The sequence below is a fragment of the Rutilus rutilus genome (genome assembly GCF_951802725.1).
Source record: "Rutilus rutilus genome assembly, chromosome: 10".
Lineage (NCBI taxonomy): Eukaryota > Metazoa > Chordata > Actinopteri > Cypriniformes > Leuciscidae > Rutilus > Rutilus rutilus.
In genome coordinates this window covers 17,025,957-17,043,824 of record NC_140215.1, presented here as the reverse complement: position 1 = coordinate 17,043,824, position 17,868 = coordinate 17,025,957, and the positions used below count along the sequence as shown (strand labels likewise).

Sequence of the window (17,868 nt, the reverse complement as noted above, 5' to 3'; positions counted from 1 at the left end):
TCACCTCAGGGTTAACACTCTTATTTGTATATTACAAAGTTATCGTCTTTGATTGGACAAGTACAGCATTTGACAAGCGTACAACTTGTTGTAATTGCATAGATACTTAAATCGATTAAATCTGCCAAATATTCTAAACAATATTCAGGAATAATTTTTTTTAACTTGTAGATTTAAAAATGTTACTCTGAAAACCCTCATTGTGATAGTAAGTCATGGTGATATCAGTCTCATAGTGTAACGAATGCTTATTGTAAACAAAAGCCATGCTAACCCTGGAACAGGGCTTCATAACCCAGAGTTAAAAGCTGCACTAAACGTTTTAAAATTATGAGTGGGAAATTATACCTAACAATAACAATTGAAAGGGACCTTGAACAGAGAGTAAAAAGCATTAAACAAGCTAATTTTTTATGTTTTTATTTTTTTACATACCCTGAGAGAACAGTATGCACCAATTCCATCAATGAACTTTGCACTGAAGTGTCCTTACAGAAGGCATAGGGTTAAATCAGTTATATAAACATATACAGTTTCATTTTTTAAAGTTGAAGTGTGTGCCCAAAGGTATATGTGTGCGCATTTTGTATTGAAAGGAGAGTGAGTGAGGCACCATACATTTCTTTAGTCATATCTCTAATGGGTCCTTTAAAAAAAATAATACTACAGGCATTTTTTCATCCATGATCTTTGATGCACGTACACCATTGTTTGAGGTAGGCATTATGTCTTCTCTACAACAGCAGGGGTGGTGATGGTGCAGGGCTGTACCTGGAGAAAAACAATAAAATTTAAGTGCCACAATGTTATAAAATGGCAAGAGGGTGCAATTGCATTTATTGTGCCTAAACTTAACCTTGACAATGATATTCTTTTTTTTCGTCCTCTCTCTTTTTTATGTGTTGGCATTTGGACACTGACCCCATAAAACATTTGCAGTAAGTTAATTATTTTTCAAAATTGTTTTCCTCTGAATTTATTATAACCCAGGCATATATTAAAGCTCTAAGGGACAGGTAAAAGTTCACTTTGTTACCCGGGATGCAGGAAAGAGGGAACTGAGGCTGAAAAGGTGTTTAAGAAAATGTCTAGAAACACTCTGGAATCTTAGCTCACTTTCTCCAAGAAGCTTCATCCCCGCAACCTCTCCATTGGAATCTATGCGCCATTGACCCTATAGGATTCTACTTTTAATTCTTCACCACTTCATTCAAACTCATTTTTGTCAACATGTGCACACAAGAGCCCACATGCCCTGAAAATGCCACCATCTGCTCGGGCACATCCTGCCTGGTGCCGCGAGATCCGTTCAATGACATTCTCAACGTGGTGATGAGTACCACGCTTACCGTCATGCTTGCCTTGGTCATGTTTTCAATGGGCTGCACCGTCGAGGCAAGAAAGCTCTGGGTACACATCCGCAGGCCATGGGGCATTTTTATCGGTTTCCTGTGCCAGTTTGGCATCATGCCTTTCACAGCCTTTGCGCTTTCACTGATTTTCAACGTGCTTCCAGTCCAGGCTGTAGTTATCATAGTTATGGGCTGTTGCCCTGGAGGTTCCAGCTCCAATGTTTTCTGCTACTGGCTTGACGGAGACATGGACCTGAGGTGAGACTGTCAGTCCGTTGACTTTTTCATTATCATTATTGTTAACATAGGCTCTATATATATATATATTTTTTTATGCAGCAGTGTCATTTGTAGGTTTGCTTTCATTGTTCACATAAAATATCTATTTGGCTAAACTAGATATTTTGACATTTTAACCTTTTACTCAATTATATTTATAGATAAAATGATAGTTTCTAAAATTATTTAGAATTGTAGAATGATAGTATTTTATTCGATTTATTTTATAAACAGTTTTTGTAGAATAAGGATGATATAATAATAAGCATAGTAATAAAATTATATTATATTATAGAACATGATTAAATATATTGTAGAAAATTCATATTGTTCTGGATTTCCTTAAATGTTTAAACTGCATGAGGAACAATATATTCTAAGTTTGTGGACAGAAAGTCATTATTTATAGCACTACTGTTTAACAAATACACTGATTTCTCCTGCCTATAGCATCAGCATGACGGCATGTTCTTCAATCCTGGCTCTGGGAATGATGCCTCTTTGTCTGCTCATCTACACCACAGTCTGGACTTCAGGCGATGCTATCCAGATCCCTTACGACAGCATCGGTAAAACGGCCTCAAATGACTTAAGATTTTCCATTTTATGTATTTGTTTGATCTCGTATCTTAATTGGACTGATGTTCTTTCCAGGGATCACATTAGTGAGTTTGCTTGTGCCTGTCGCTCTTGGTATATACACAAAACATAGATGGCCCAATGCAGCCAAAAAGATCCTCAAGGTGTGTTTTTGTTTCTGCATTTAATGTTGTAAATTCTTATGCATGCCATGCTGCTTCACTTGTGTTATGTATTTGTATGTATAGGTGGGATCCGTGGTGGGAATCCTCCTAATCGTCATCATTGCAGTCATCGGAGGTGTGCTGTATCAGTCCTCATGGACCATTTCTCCTTCGCTTTGGATCATCGGTACCATTTATCCATTTATCGGCTTTGGGTTGGGCTTTCTCCTGGCACGCTTTGTGGGACAACCTTGGCACAGGTAAAAATCTGGACATTTTGTTTTCCCATAAAGTATTAGCTGGTTTGTTCGGAGCAGTTAGCACACATGTTCTGAGGCTTCAATAAAAGTGGCATAATGTCTGACACAAGCACATGTGCTGTTTTCTCCGATGGTTTATTTCTCGTGAACATGATTGCAGGTGCCGCACCATCGCATTAGAAACCGGCATGCAGAACGCCCAGCTGGCAAGTACTATTACCCAGCTGTCCTTCACCCCTGCAGAGCTTGAGGTCATGTTCGCTTTCCCCTTAATCTACAGTATCTTCCAACTGGTTGTGGCTGTGATTGCAGTGGGAAGTAAGATGAAACTCTTGTTCACTTTGCATTTAAGCATTACCAATATGAGAGGGGACTGTGGGGATAAGCATGTTATGATTTTGAAGAGTTGATAATTCCATATCATAAACCCCTGTATGTATTTTCAGTCCATTACTCAATCAAGCGCTGTAGGCAGAAGATATCGGCGGACGAGGATGGGGAAGGTACACATAGCACCGTTGAGGATCAGAATAAGCAGAATTACGCCTTGGAGAATGGTGGCTTTCGCTGTGATGAGAATGGCAACTCTGAGGATAAGGACAAAGGTACAAAGCTGTGAGCTAAACATCTTTCTGCTAGCCTGACTGGTCAACGCTGATCTTCTGGAGACATGAACTGTAAACAAGCCATTCAAGCTCAATCAGAGAGTGAAGAGTTAAAGTCGACCCCAGTCAACACAACTGGATGCACTTTCCTACATTATATATATATTTGAGCAGACGTATATATATTTGGATAGACTCATAATAAAAACATCTTTGAAGGTTTATATAGATATACTATCTATCCACAGGTCTGTGTATTTGGGTTTGTCTTTGGTCAGCAACATTCAGTTAATACATTGTAGAAATTCACTAACTTGTCTCAAATGCCTTAAAAAAAAAAAAAAAAGTAACTCCACCGGTGTAAAAAAAGAAGATAAATGTTTAATAGTTAAGATAACATACAGTACATATATCCAGTACGTTGAATGTAAGCTAATTTTTTTTTATGTTACTTTGTATACACATAATTGTAATAGACCTTTAAGAAATGTTTTGCTTTTTAGAATATTTATGTATGATACAGACTTTTCTTCTTCTTTTTACCATGTTCGAGCAATGGGACTTTTCCACTTATATGGTAACCAAAGCAATGGGACTTTTCTTTCTTTTTTTCTTTTTTTTAAAAGCATTTCATTGCTTTAATTGACTTTCAACATTTAAACATTTACTGCTTAACATATATCAAATGTTATAGATGTTGTCGTTTCAAACAATATGTTTTACTTTTTAATATGTTTGTGATATTTATATGCAGAAGAAAACACCATAAATAAATTTATATTTAAATGTGTTGTCAGATTTTGATCCTAGCAGACTTCAAGTTTTTATTATTCTGTAAAATGTTACAATTGCACTTAACCATAGCTTGATTATATTGGGTGTGTATTAAACCCATTGTTGTAAAATAGCCCTTAGTTGTTGTGAATTGCACTGAAAATATTGCATCTGTCACAATGCACTTTCTCAGAAATAGCAGGAATTTGATTAAATTCCTCAGCTGAATAATAATCAGTTTAGACTGAAGTCTTTCAGAAATATAAACTTAAACTTAAAGGGATAGTTCACCCAAAATGAAAATTCTGTTAGCATTTTCTCCTTCATGTTGTTCTAAACCTGTTTGACATTCTGGTCATACTTTATTTCGTTGGTCCACTTTGGACATTCTAACTATAAGTAACTTTGCAACTGCATGCCAACTAACTCTTATTAGAGTGTTAGGATATAGTTAGCAGAATAGGTTGACATAGTTGAAAAGTTACTTATTATAGTCAGTCAGAGACGAATGTCTGTTGGGACCATCAGCAGATTTTAAGCAGATATTCTACTATAATGAGAGTTAGTTTATGAAAATAAAAAAAGTCCTACAGATTTGGAAGGACACGATGGTAAGTGATGACTGATTTTTTTTTTTTTTTTTTTTTTTTTTTTTTTTGTGAACTGTCCCTTTAAGCCCTCATACGTGTTAAAACCACAGAGAAATAAGGCAACTGACTAAATTCGACCACAGATAAGGGAAGTTGATATCTTGTTCAAATGTTCTGACATGGTTAATTAACTCCAGTGAAAAAGAGAGACAACGCCTAGAAGAGAAGAATCATAAGCTATAAAGATAATTGAGGAATTGAAGATGGAGCTTCTGTTCTCATTTCTAATACTATTTCTGAAGACGCCTTATGTTTCTTCTTGGCCTGCTGACAAATGTCTATTCTACAGTGATGTGGAAGAGTTTCCTATTGCCACAACCTGTGCTGGAAAAACAAACACAGCCGACTGCCAACGTGTCGTTGACGTTAAAGAAGACCTGCTTGGACTTCCATCAAACTTACGGAACCTATGTGTTCAAATGGATCAAGACTATCACGGTGCCTTGGCTCCAGACTCATTCGCACGTTTTGTTTCACTGGATTACCTTGAAATTACTGGATGTTTTTCAGAGATTCCTCCGGAAGCCTTTAACGGTTTGACAAATGTAACTTCATTAAGTTTATATCACTTGGCTTTAGAAGGCTGTTGTGAGGTAGCTCTTGATTTCAGTCACCTTCCCTCACTTAACAGTTTAAATCTTTCAAAGTATGCATTATCATTATCGGCTCCAAATGTTTTTGAAAACATTTCTCACTTGCAAAAATTATACATATACGAAGTGTGTTTGAAGGATATATCTGAGGTTCTGTGTCGACTGGCAAATGTAAAATCACTGAAGCTGTTTCATCTAATTGTAAATCAATCATTAAACAGACTTCAGTACCCAAACTGCTCAGTTTTCAACACCTCTGACATATCTACTGTGTTAAATATTGAAGAGGTACGATTGTATCTGGGAACATTAGAGTATATAGATGAGAGAGCTTTGGAAGTTTTGGGAAATCTGTTTGAATTTAGCTTTATTGCAAAAGCAGATTTCCTCAGAGATCTTTCTTTAATTGGAGTACATAAAATCAATACTTTGGGTGTCACAGTGGATGTACTTCACTTTGAAGACTTTTGTACAGCAGCAAAGCTATATTCGATTGAGTCTTTACAAATTCATTGTGAGAGTATACCTCCTACTAATATCACAGATGGCTGTGAAGATGTTAAGAACATTATGATCAGAAATAATCTATTTAATAAGGCTGTAAACCTCTTAGATGTATATCGGTTCTTTCAGATTTTCAGCAACCTCACTTCTGTTAAAATAATTAAGTTTTTGCTTAGACCAGATGATTTTTATTATCTTTGTGCTATATTTCCACAGATGGTCAAACAGATTTCCCTTATGTTTCTAATAAAAAATCAGATATATGAGATAGTTTCCAACCAATTTAAGTGTTTTTCAGATCTTGGAACTCTAGATTTATCCATGAATAACATTAATTACATAAAAGATTTTGCTTTCATTGGATTGAACAATTTGAAAGAGCTATATCTCTGTAGAAACAAGTTATCTTACATTTATCAACACACATTCAGTGGTTTATATGGACTAATGTTCTTAGATCTCCAAGGAAATCCTATAATTCATATCGAACCTAAATCATTTGGACCTCATCTTATTAACCTTTGCACACTTCTGCTGGGAGATCTGAACTTCCCGCCAGGGATCAAGCTGAATTTATCTGATATATTTGGGATAATTCCATATAATTTGAGTAATATTTTAATTAGTTCAGGCCTGAGACCAATGCATCTTGTGATCGGGAGTAATGCTACACTGGATCAGGCCCTAAACTTACACATCAAAGGTCAATATGTGACTGTTGAGGACTGCAGCAGTTTACTCTTGACATATGTAGTCACACTTCAGATAGATGCAGCATATGTGAGCTGTGGAAATGAATTCATTGGGAAATATGTCCAATCGGTTGTCAGTTTGGAATTTAATTCAACGTTCTCAGACAATATTGGAGACTTGGCTGTAATCAATCAGCTTGTTCATTTAAAAACCTTAAAACTGAAAAACATTGAATTTACTAAGCAGCCAAACGTGGCCGTGATGTTTCACAATCTGACGAAACTCCGGACACTGATACTGACGAACTGCAGATTCTTCTTTCTGGATGGAAGTCTGACTAAAGATTTAAAGGCACTGACAGGTCTAGTGCTCATTCCAAAAGATAACGTCAATATTCTTCAAAACTTTGTGGAACATCTCACTAGTTTGAAATACCTCCATGTTCTGGGCTTGGGTCTGTACTGCAGTTGTGATAATGCGTGGCTGGTCTCATGGGTGAAAGACAACAGGAAGGTGCAGGTTGCCATGTCCAAACCCACCATGAAAGAGCTGCAGTGTTTGACTGACAATGGAATTGACCAACTCAACTTTATTGGTTATGCTAAGGAGACCTGCTCATTTGGAATTGAATTTATGTTCTTTGCCTCCACCTCTGCCTTTTTGTGTATTTTTATTATTGCGGTACTGTCATATAAGTTTGCAGGCCAATACATTGCACCTTTCTATCACATTGCCAGTGGATGGTTCCGAGAGGCTTTGCATGTGAATGGTAAACATCAGTACCGCTACGATGTTTTCGTGTCTTACAGTGGTAAGGATGAACACTGGGTCATGGAGGAACTTCTTCCGAACTTAGAGCGTCGCGGCCCTCCGTTTTTGCGTCTCTGTCTTCACAGTCGGGACTTTCAGTTGGGAGAAGACATTGTGGAAAACATCACGGACAGCATCTACGCAAGTCGCCAGACTCTTTGTCTCGTCAGTCGCAACTACCTCGGTAGCAACTGGTGTTCTTTGGAGATGCAGCTGGCCACCTACAGGCTCCAGGTAGAACACAGGGACATTCTGATCCTGGTCTTCCTAGAAATGATTCCGTCTCGCTTGCTATCCTCCCATCATAGATTGGCCCGGCTGGTAAAAACTAGAACCTATCTAGACTGGCCACAGGAACCGGAGAATCATGAGGCATTCTGGGATAGGTTATGGTGTAAACTCAGCTTTAATAAAGCCAACTAAAAAAATAATAAATTGCAGTTATTCCATTGAAACTACAATCAATAGGATGACTCATGAAAAAATTTCTCTTTAAAAAAAAAAAACCTCACCTGGCAAGTGGATGAGAATTTTTTTATTTAAAATACACTTACATGTAATGACAATTTTGTATTTACTTTTTTATATGCTTAATAAACCTTGTGTAACATCAAACATGATTTCATCTTTAAAAAGAAAATAGCACACTTTAAACATACAGTACATAAACTGATGTTTGGAGTAACTACTGAAATATCCTTTTCTGATAAAAGCCTCAGACTATTTCTGAATGTGCTGATCAGATGTGTTGCACTTAGGAGATATTTCGAGCCATACGTTTGTACACATTAGTTTCAGTTCATGTATTCGAGTTTTTGATAATCGCTTTGGCTCAATTTTCAAATTAAACTTTTTTTTTCTCTCAAAACAATAAGTTCAGGTTTCTGAACAATTAGTTTCTTGTTCACATCAGATTTTAATTTCTTATTGATTTATGCAAATTGCATGTGTTTTGGTACGTGTTCAAAAGATCAAGTACCCTGGTAATCCAGAGTTCAAGTACAATTGTCTACAATTTGCACAATAACTAAATGCAGACATGTTATATTCCATAAATATTTATGACATGGAATGTTTGTAATGTTTGCTAAATTAGCAAATGGCCTGCCATTGTAATGAAATAGGAATCACAATCTTATCAGTCAACCAACCAAGTTTGGATATTTGGAAAGTTTGAACAGCAGCAGCTACATCAGTGCTGTATAAATACATTCGTATTTTACAGTTAATTTATTTTCAAGAAATGTGTTACATGTAAACAAAAATGTATTGACATTGAAAGAGCAATATGAATATATGTAACTAAGATGATAGTATGTATTGGGTGTGTTAAGAGAAATACATAATAGGGTTTGTTAAATTGAACACGCAACTGAGAATTTTCAGTTTACATGCAACACATTTCTGCCAAAATAAATGTACTGTAAATACAAATGTTCATTTTATTTTTGTGGTCAACCATGTTTACTTTACCCAGTCAATTTTTACCTACTCTCTGAATCTGTATTTACACAGACAGAACTGACATTTTTACATTATAGAAAGCAGTTAGATATATAAAGTATAAGTTTATCTAGTTCACGCGCTTAACTAGGTATACACACATTCATTCAAATAGCTTTTCCCCCCCAAGGCATAAACGGATGTGACATTTTTGTGGGCGTCCCCAGCAATGCTTACCAAGTCTATTACCATTTAAATATAGAAAAATTGTATTTAGTAAAAAAAATTAACGTTTTAAATTTATTTCCTTAGGGACTATTAAAGCTCCATGTAGCCAATCATCAGATTATAAATAATTGACAAGATCAGATCACAAACTTCCTTACTTTGCTTCTCTGGATTTCCACATTCCATGCAATAGAATTCAAAAGGAAATAACATTTGTCAAACATAATCTCTGTAGAAATTTATTGTGCAAAAAAAATACAGAAATCACATACAAGCAGAAGCAATTTCTTTCCACTTTTTTTTTTTTTTTCACAGTGATCAGAGGTTTGTTTTTGTGCCTAGGTTTTAAAAATAATAAAACCATTCATGCATTCAACCAACATTATGAACAACTTAAAATCCAAAGAATTCAAAAATATCATCAATATCATTCTTTGGCATATTTGGTTTCCGCAAGACATTCTGAGAGTCAATTTTTTCTGACTTGGCTACAGGTGCCATATTGTTTCTTGACACTTCTTTTTTTGGGAATTGTTGTGGTTGGCTGCAGTTCCTCACTTGTTTCAATGACACAGACAAGTTTTTAACTGTTCTAGAGCACATCCTGGTAAATGCAGATCTAGATCTGATAGTTCTGTTGCGTGCCATGAAGGTTCTGAGGTGCCATCGAGTTCTCCAAAGTGCAGTCAAGGAACAGGAACGTTTTGGTGGGAGAGTCTTTGGAAGCATCAGTGCCTTGTGAAATTCTAACTTAAACTTCTTCAAACTCTTCTCCACCCTGAAAAAAAAAAAAAAAAACACGATTAGACACACCAGCTAAGAATGACTCATAAATACATATTTCATTGAAAGTATTTTTATGTACCTGACACCTTCAGCTTCCAGACTTTCCATCCTCAGACACTTCAGGTGCAAGAAGGCCAGGTGCTTACGCTCTCGATGAAACTTGCAGCTTCGGCACCAGTGCATCACTTCCTTCAGATGGGCAGCCATGTTTCTGAACGAAGACACCTTCTCCAGTGACTCCAAGAACTTCCTCTTCTGACAGACTGCAATTTGGCTTGAGAAGTCCGATTTGAACAGTGGATCCACAGACATCTTTGGGAATAATGCATCAATATTAAAGGGATGTTTCGGAGTAAAATCAACCTAGGGTCCTTTGCACCATGACCTCGAGCCAAACTCCGCGACGCGAATTTGCGACGTCTGTGACGTTCAGAGCTTCAACATTCCAAAACTTTCGCGCCGACAGCTGAGAAAACATGGACACTTCATCATCATCATCAAGTGAAGACGAGCTTTTCATTTTCTTTAAGAGACAGAAAAGAAGGTTTTGGGTGAACCCAATCTTAAAGAACAGAGTCTGAAGGGCTAATGTCCACTTTTAGTTTCCTTTTCCCATCTCCTTTTTCTCACATAGGTGTCCCTGAGGTTTTTCCAGTTTTTTTGCGTCTTCAACTAAACACAGTGCGTTTTGTAATGTCAATACACATTACATGTAACACAAGAAGTAACAAATTAAAATCATTCGACTAGAAACTGTAGATATCACACAAAGAATGTATAGTATACTAAAAGCAGCCCTAAATAGTCTCACTACATTTTGTTACATGTTCAAAGTAAACACGGTCTCTATCTCTATCTTTGACGATAATAGTGTTAGCTTTCTATCCCAAATGTAGTTTAGCCTGCTAGCCTACACAGCACAGGACTATACAACGACTAAAACTATCACACAACATACTCACAGTCGAGATAACCGAGTTGGTTGGCAATGCTACGCCACACATTGTCTTTCAAATCGTTGTCCTTGTAATATGTGATTGGCTGAAGCCTTTTCTGTCGCCGCAAAAGTAATTGTTTGGCTCGAGGTCATGGTGCAAAGGACCCTAGGTTGATTTTACCATCTATGAATATGTCAGCATATTATTGTTCTCAAAACTATACTTCAGTTTGATCTGTCATGTGGCAACATACAAATCAAGATCAAATACCTGTTTGGTGGTTTTACAAGATTGTGGAAGCACAACCTTCATGTCCAGTCCATAGGGTGAGACATCTGAAGAATTACAACAAGCAAATATGATTACATAGTATATACATATACAGTAACATTAAAGTAGTATAAAATACGCAAAATCATCATTGGTAACAAAACCCAAAAACCTGGCTGTTGTTGTAAAACTGCAGCCCCCAGATCCAGACTAGAACCTTCATCAAGACCAGCAGAAAATATTGGCATCATCTCTCTATCCTCTTCTCCATTATTCTCTTCTTGCCCTCTGTCCCCAAACAACCTGCAAAGGACTGATAATTTGGACATTCTTGGCCCTCTTGGGACCTTTAAAAGGTCTTTGGTGCCTTCTTCCATCAGTAGACCAGGGTGTGCGAGGCACAGGAACTCTTTCAGGTCCCCAGGCAGGGTGAAGTCGGTCAGGTAGGCCATGGGCTTGGACTGTGACACCTTCTGGAGGAGTTCAGTGGCTCTTTTGTACATGGGGACGAGGGCTCTCAGAATACCTCTGAAGAACACCCTAGAAAAAAAGTGATAAAAAAAAAAAAAAAAAAAAAACATTATACCATTACAGATTTATATTTGTTGTTCATTGTTCAGGAAAGGTTTAAAATATTCATAACATTTTCTGAAACAATTCTTAACATTTCATGCTAGAAATACATGCTCACAAATACACCCAGTCACACACACTATTGTTTTTGTAATACAGTTAGTTATAAAACCTAACTCATATCATAACCCTAAATGTGTGGTGACTTCAGCAAAATTTCTGCTAAATATATAGGTAAAAAATGTCCATTGTCTATTGTCAATAATGTAGCAATGCAAACTTCTTACATAGAAGTCAATTTTAAATACTGAATATGTTATTTAAATGAGTATGACAAACAGTTATGGAGATTTCAGGATTCCCCAATTCAAGTAGATAGGACTTGGTCTTGAATGCATGAAAAAGCTGCCCGGAGGCATTGCAAATATGGCCACCAAGTGAACAGACTCTCTTTCAAGGGACTTTGATCTAGCTCACTTCTGGGTACATACACATTTGTCCATAAAACAAGAAAAAAAAAAAAAAAGGTACAAAAAAGTAAAAATACAACATCAAATCAATTTCCTTGATTATGCTGAACACACTCAGGCACAATTATTCCAAATTTCAACCATCAAGTTTGCATGAAATGATATTCCCTCCATAAAGTTTCCCCAATTTGGCATTTTCATACATCCCATATCATACATATGGGAATCCAACAGAGACATGGTCAATAATAACGGTACATAAACTCACCAGAGACGACTGAGCATGCTGAGCATCACCATATTCAGCACAATGAACTCGCGCAGCTGCAGGTGCTGTCGTGTCAGTCTAACTGGGGTGTGAAGGATCACAGTCATTCACAGTTCTTTGATCATACTTTTTATATATTTTCAAAGCAAAGTAAATGGTTGTGAATGTGAACATTTAGGATACATGAAAGCCTGGGTGCACCGCTCCAGCGTTCGGGCTGAAAGACTCGAGGCTCCAAGTAGTTTGAGACAGAGCCACTCCAACATGGGCTGACTGGGAACATCACACTCGCCAACCTCTGCTCCAGCATCCCTGCGCAGAAACCAACCATAAACGGACAAAAAGTATTTTCTTTGAAGACAAGACTTTGAGATTGTGCCATATATACAAGAGAAACGAACAATAAATAAATGTAGGCCGGGACTTCATTTTGTCCATCTGGAATTGATTGGATGGTTGTGGTTTGCTATTGCGATGATCTCATGTGAGTGACAGGTTGTCTCGCCCTTGTGCTGGTAAACACGTCATCAGAGAAGAGATCCTTAGAGGGTGGGGGACTTATTTTGATAAGATTATGATAGCACATAAAGTTTTTTTTTTTAAATAATGATGTGTGCACTGATAAATCATTTATAATAAACACTGCAATATTCCATACAAAAATAAGAATGGTTCATTCTGATTTCATGGTGCTTTAGCCTACACACCTTACCTCTGAAGTTTGTTTGGACACAGTTCCTGCAGATCTTCCACTGCTGCTTGTAACTTCATCTCTTTTAAGCGGTTTACACATTGTTCAACCTGCAGATGGTGTATATTTCATACATTTCATATAAATTAAAAACAGGGATTTTATTATGGGCCTGGAATAATTATGCAATACACTGAAGCACTGGGTTCCGACCTGTTTTAATGCTCGGAATGGCTTGTGTTGTCTGAAGCCGTTGTTCAAAACGTAAAGTAGTTCGTAGAGCACACGGATTTCTGTCTGCAGAACTTCACTACATAACAGGGTCAACACTGCCTCACAGTCAGCCAGCAGACAGTTAATCAAGATATCTAGACAGAGAAAGATAAAAAAAATTATAGAGTAGCATATTGCACACTTATTATACACGTTTACTTAAAAAGTTCATAGTTAATAGAGTTGTTATTTGGTGAAACATGTAGCGACAGTTATATTGAGTACATTCACCAAACAACTTGCACATACAACAATAACTATACAACATGGGAACATTTAACCTATTGTAGTAATAATACAAGAATTACATATTATGTAGAAGACTACGCTAACACTAGAAACAAGTCTTGTATTGGACAACGCAACCGTCTAATGAGTTCAAAAGTTACGAGTTAAATGCTTTATCACTGCTGACAAACTATATCACGTCACGGCGCACCGTTTCACGTGAATATAACCATAGACAGTATATAAACGAATGTAACGGATCCACGTGTCCAGGTCTGTCGGGAGAAAACACACTGTTCGCTTTATATTTTATAATCATTACATGCCGTGTATGTACTCTTCATAGTAAAGTGCAGTAAATATATGGGTTAAAATATTAGAACATACCCGTTGAACCAGTAAAAGGGATTCGAATTGAAGAAACAGCACTTGGAAAAGGAATATTAATTTTATTCCAGGGTTCCTGCGCCATCTTTACAGTTGAATGCCGGAAACTCGAGAAAGAACCAGCCAATCATAAGATTGTTCGTACGATTACGTCATAGTTCTTAAAGGTACATACACAGCATTCGTACGCTAGAAAAAGCTGGTTTGTTAAGGGTATGACGAGTTTCTTTTGCAGTTTAATTTTCCTGTGACTCACAAGGATTTTTCTCTTGTATTTTCTGCAAATAATTTCCCGTTGTAGAGATGTGTAGCCATCGGTTGATATGCCCATAATTAATCAAAGTGATACAGTATGTGGTCAAATTTGTTTGGTACAGTCCAAAAACAACAACAAATCTATTCGTTCTCTATTTCTAAAGGAGGTTGTCACCAAGTCTTGCTCTATTTCTTATTAGATTAAATTTGTTGATGGCCTTGACTGGGAAAACGTTTGGTTATTACCTCATATGTTTTTTGTTTTTCTTCTTCTTTTTTGTTTCAAACAAGGTGAAAGAAATTTGGTTCAAGATAATACAAATTCTACCCTGTCAAATCTGTCCTTAGTAAGTTTCAAAAAGACATTGATGTGCAGCTATTTTTGCTCTTTGCACTTGGAAACAGTATCCCACATTTTCTGGCATCTATGTTTATTAAGGAAAAGTTAGGTCTACTCTTTAATTTTGATTTGATTTAATTTTGTATGATAACAGTGTGAATAAGAAAGCTATTGTAATTAATCTGTTAATTTTATTAGTCACATTTCACATTCATATGTGTAAGTAAAAAAATAAATAAAAAAAAACCTTTTCTCAGCAGTCCTTAAAGATTTTGAAAATGAGTTTTCTAGTACTAAGACTAATGGAAAAGCTATTAAGGCCATTCATCTGTGTACTGTCTTCAAAATCTATGAATGATACAAAGGTCTTGTATCTCTACGAATGTTTTTTTTTTTTTTGGCATGTAATTTTTCTTTTGTGTGTGTGTGTGTATATTGTATTGTTTTGTTGTTTAAAGCATAATAATAATAATAATAATAAAAAGCATTTATATGCGAGGCGCACAACATAGAATTAGGGAATAATTCATCAATTATAAGAACATACTATTTTTACAAAAGCTGTAAGAAGAAAGAAAAAAAAAGAAAAAACAGACAACATCATTTCAGATCTTTTTCCACTTTTAATGTAATATTGAAATCAACCAAATTCACCTAACAAATACAACATTTTAAGAAAACAATACTTAAAATAACCTAATTACACTGTGCACACCTCTCAAATAATACCAGTTGGTGGTAATGGGGATTTGGTTGTGTTTCATAGGGGGGAAAAAAAACTGTTAAATAAAAATAGCTGTTATTATTTATAATAAAACTTTACTCAAGCTTTCACTGTAATACTGCAATGTCTTCATATCCTATTATACTTTGAATTATCAAAGTGACAACATCCATTATTAACACATTTACTGTTGCTATTCCAGAATATAGGCCTATAAGTCCTGCATTGATTCAGTCTTCCACATATCACCGGGGGTGATTCGATTCATAAGCTTGCGAATCGATTCCACTCTTGATTCAATATCAATTAATTTGACTAAATATCAGTTAGGGCCTACATGTTTATTTTTCTCAAGGAAACAAAACCTCTATTTATCAAAACACTCCTCTCTAGAGTTAATTTGTCTAGCAAACTAACCTGCTATGGTCATAGAAAGGCTATGTTTCTGTAACAACCAAACAAAACGATATATATATATATATTATGATCTTTATTATTCTTATATAAATTATCTGTAATGGAGTTAATATAATGAGGTACAGGGTAACATAATGAGGGTTAGGGTAAGGCTCAGCATGTCACCATCTTTTTTCATCCAACAGTAAGAATGATATTTATTTACTTATAAATGCACATTTCATTTGTGTTGTAGTACCCATGCAATAATCTGTGGATTGACTTCCTCCAGTACTGATTCTTCTGTTCTGCCACGCACTTTGAGTCCATGGTTAGCATCTTTGACCCAGTGAACGACAGAAGGGGTTTTCATGACGTGTCTAATCATTTCTAGAAGTCTCTGAAAAGCAAGCAAAGGATAAGCTTTGTATTTCATTCAGGAAATATAAATACGAAAGAATGTGATAGATTAGGTATAATCAAGGTCTAAAAATTTAACAAGTTAAAGGGCTAGTTTACTCTAAAATAAAGATTCTGTCATTTATTCACCCTCATATTTCAAAAAAAGTATGGCATTCTTTATTCTGTGGAACACAAAGATATTCTGAAGAATGCTGAAAACCAAAGGGTATTAGTGACCATTGACTTTCATTGTGTGAAAAAAACCCCCCACATTTCTCAAATTTTCTTTTGTGCTCTATAGAAAAAGGTCCTACAGGTTTGGAACAAAGTGAGGGTGAGAAAATTATGAAAGATTTCTTATTTTTGGGTGAACTATTCCTTTTAAAGGTTCAACAGGAATAATTTTTATTTAAGCCCCAGATCAATGGAAAACTTCTCATCCGTGTTCACCTTTTCACACAAGTTATCTGTAGTGCCGGAAACAAACAGCACAGAAGTTTGCGACAGCGCAAGCAGGCCTCTGCTCCGCTCAACATATGTTTGTGGTTTTCCTGGTAGATGCAGTGGGAATGACAAACACAGAACCCCCTGGACTGCAGCCTTCTGTCTCTGCATACGTTCACACACAGCAACAGCTGCACGAGCACCCATAGAGCGCCCTGGAAACAAATAGACAAAGAGAATTTATTAGACATAAGCAAATGTATTTCCGAGAAGTAAAGCCTCTAAAAACCAAAATGGAATCTGCACATTTTTCAGTTCCTCCTTCAAAAATAGAACACTTTTGCTCATTCAAACAAACAAATTCATCTCTCACAGAAAAGCTGGTATACTTTCTCAGGCTTGTCAAAAATAACATTAGAGAGTGTTTGAGAAAAAAAGAGTGAGTCCTACCTCCCAAGAAAATTCTGTTTGGTGCAAATCTCTCATGGCTCTTTAAGTAATTCTGGTAGATAGCACAATTGCGAGTATTATTTAAGTAATAATAAATTTGTATCGTTTTGTTTTGTTATTAAAAACAATACAATAATAAAATGTGGCTGCAATATAAACATTTCATGTGCATATAATACTGAAAAATAAGTACCACAACGGTGAGATAAGCTCGGAATCTGTACATGAAGTTCACGGCCCTGCAGGTGAATCGCAGGCACAGAACTCCTGAACGTGCGAGAGCGTGCGCGAGGGTCTCCAGCTGTCTAGCGTGCATGTCTCCGCCCGCGCCGTGAGTCAACACCACAGCGGTGCATTCAGCGCTGAGGTCAGCAGGGACCGTGAACGCGCACTCCAGCTCCTTCTGCTCGAACGGAATGCTCACACTCTCCTGTAATATTCCGCGATTAAAATCTCTCAAAAAGTGTCAAAAACGAAGCTCTCATAATTAAATACATTCTTCGTAAAGCTTGACATTACAAAATGCAACAAAACACTGTGAAGCACTCATTTTCCCATTTGTTTAATGCAAAGTGTTACTAAGTAGGATGTTTTTTATATAGAAAATACCTCTGAAAACTCCATTTAGGGGTTAATGGTTGCGTCAAAGAGTATAGAAGTTCAATGTGAGTGCTTGCGTGGTTGAAGGAACGGGCTCGAGGCTCCAAAATTCCCGGGTAGAATTTTCTCACTCACACGTGGATGGGGCAGACCGCATGATCATATGAATCACGTTGTTAACAGCGCCACCTAAAGTAAAGGAGCAAGCATGCGCCTCAGGCATCCTAGGAATTCGGACACATGGAGCACACTTTAAATGTATGAATGTCATATCGTTTTATTATTTTAAGGAAACACTTCACAAACAAAGCCTTTCAAAAAAGGAAGTTCTTAATGTTAGATAGGAAATTAAGTCCAGGGCGTTTTGTCACATACTTACCCAAACATTTCTCAAGATAGGTTTTTAAGTCAGTTTCTATATAGGCATAAACCTTAGAGT

At 36.5% G+C, this 17,868-nt stretch overlaps 3 protein-coding genes across 3 annotated transcripts; 2 read left to right on the top strand and 1 right to left on the bottom strand.

Annotated features, from left to right (window-relative positions):
• The first annotated feature begins 1,102 nt into the window (after positions 1-1,102).
• On the top strand, positions 1,103-4,039 carry slc10a2 (solute carrier family 10 member 2). Its single transcript, XM_084421485.1, has 6 exons — positions 1,103-1,610; positions 2,082-2,200; positions 2,286-2,374; positions 2,459-2,634; positions 2,795-2,952; positions 3,081-4,039. The coding sequence occupies exons 1-6, from the start codon at positions 1,231-1,233 to the stop codon at positions 3,251-3,253; spliced, it is 1,095 nt and encodes a 364-aa protein (XP_084277611.1). The 5' UTR covers positions 1,103-1,230; the 3' UTR covers positions 3,254-4,039.
• Positions 4,040-4,628: 589 nt separating this feature from the next.
• LOC311298426 (uncharacterized protein) lies at positions 4,629-8,250 on the top strand. The gene has a single exon (XM_084421328.1). It carries the CDS (start codon positions 4,867-4,869, stop codon positions 7,684-7,686), a length of 2,820 nt encoding a protein of 939 aa, XP_084277454.1. The 5' UTR covers positions 4,629-4,866; the 3' UTR covers positions 7,687-8,250.
• An 828-nt stretch (positions 8,251-9,078) lies between these two features.
• Positions 9,079-17,572, bottom strand: rmp64 (ribonuclease MRP subunit p64). The gene is made up of 14 exons (XM_084422386.1): positions 17,439-17,572; positions 17,023-17,259; positions 16,830-16,881; positions 16,386-16,594; positions 15,784-15,933; positions 13,819-13,933; positions 13,144-13,298; positions 12,952-13,040; positions 12,423-12,551; positions 12,240-12,317; positions 11,101-11,468; positions 10,929-10,993; positions 9,800-10,032; positions 9,079-9,712 (listed from the first exon to the last, which is right to left on the bottom strand). Exons 1-14 carry the CDS (start codon positions 17,451-17,453, stop codon positions 9,328-9,330), a joined length of 2,280 nt encoding a protein of 759 aa, XP_084278512.1. The 5' UTR covers positions 17,454-17,572; the 3' UTR covers positions 9,079-9,327.
• Positions 17,573-17,868: the final 296 nt, after the last annotated feature.

Coding starts and splice junctions, on each gene's coding strand:
- LOC311298426 (XM_084421328.1), top strand. CDS start 4,867: ATGGAGCTTCTGTTCTCATTTCTAATACTATTTCTGAAGACGCCTTAT.
- slc10a2 (XM_084421485.1), top strand. CDS start 1,231: ATGTGCACACAAGAGCCCACATGCCCTGAAAATGCCACCATCTGCTCG. Junction 2,201..2,285: donor GATCCCTTACGACAGCATCG/GTAAAACGGCCT, acceptor TGTTCTTTCCAG/GGATCACATTAGTGAGTTTG. Junction 2,635..2,794: donor GTGGGACAACCTTGGCACAG/GTAAAAATCTGG, acceptor ACATGATTGCAG/GTGCCGCACCATCGCATTAG.
- rmp64 (XM_084422386.1), bottom strand. Junction 10,033..10,928: donor CTTGTAAAACCACCAAACAG/GTATTTGATCTT, acceptor TTATTCCCAAAG/ATGTCTGTGGATCCACTGTT. Junction 9,713..9,799: donor CTGGAAGCTGAAGGTGTCAG/GTACATAAAAAT, acceptor TTTTTTTTTCAG/GGTGGAGAAGAGTTTGAAGA.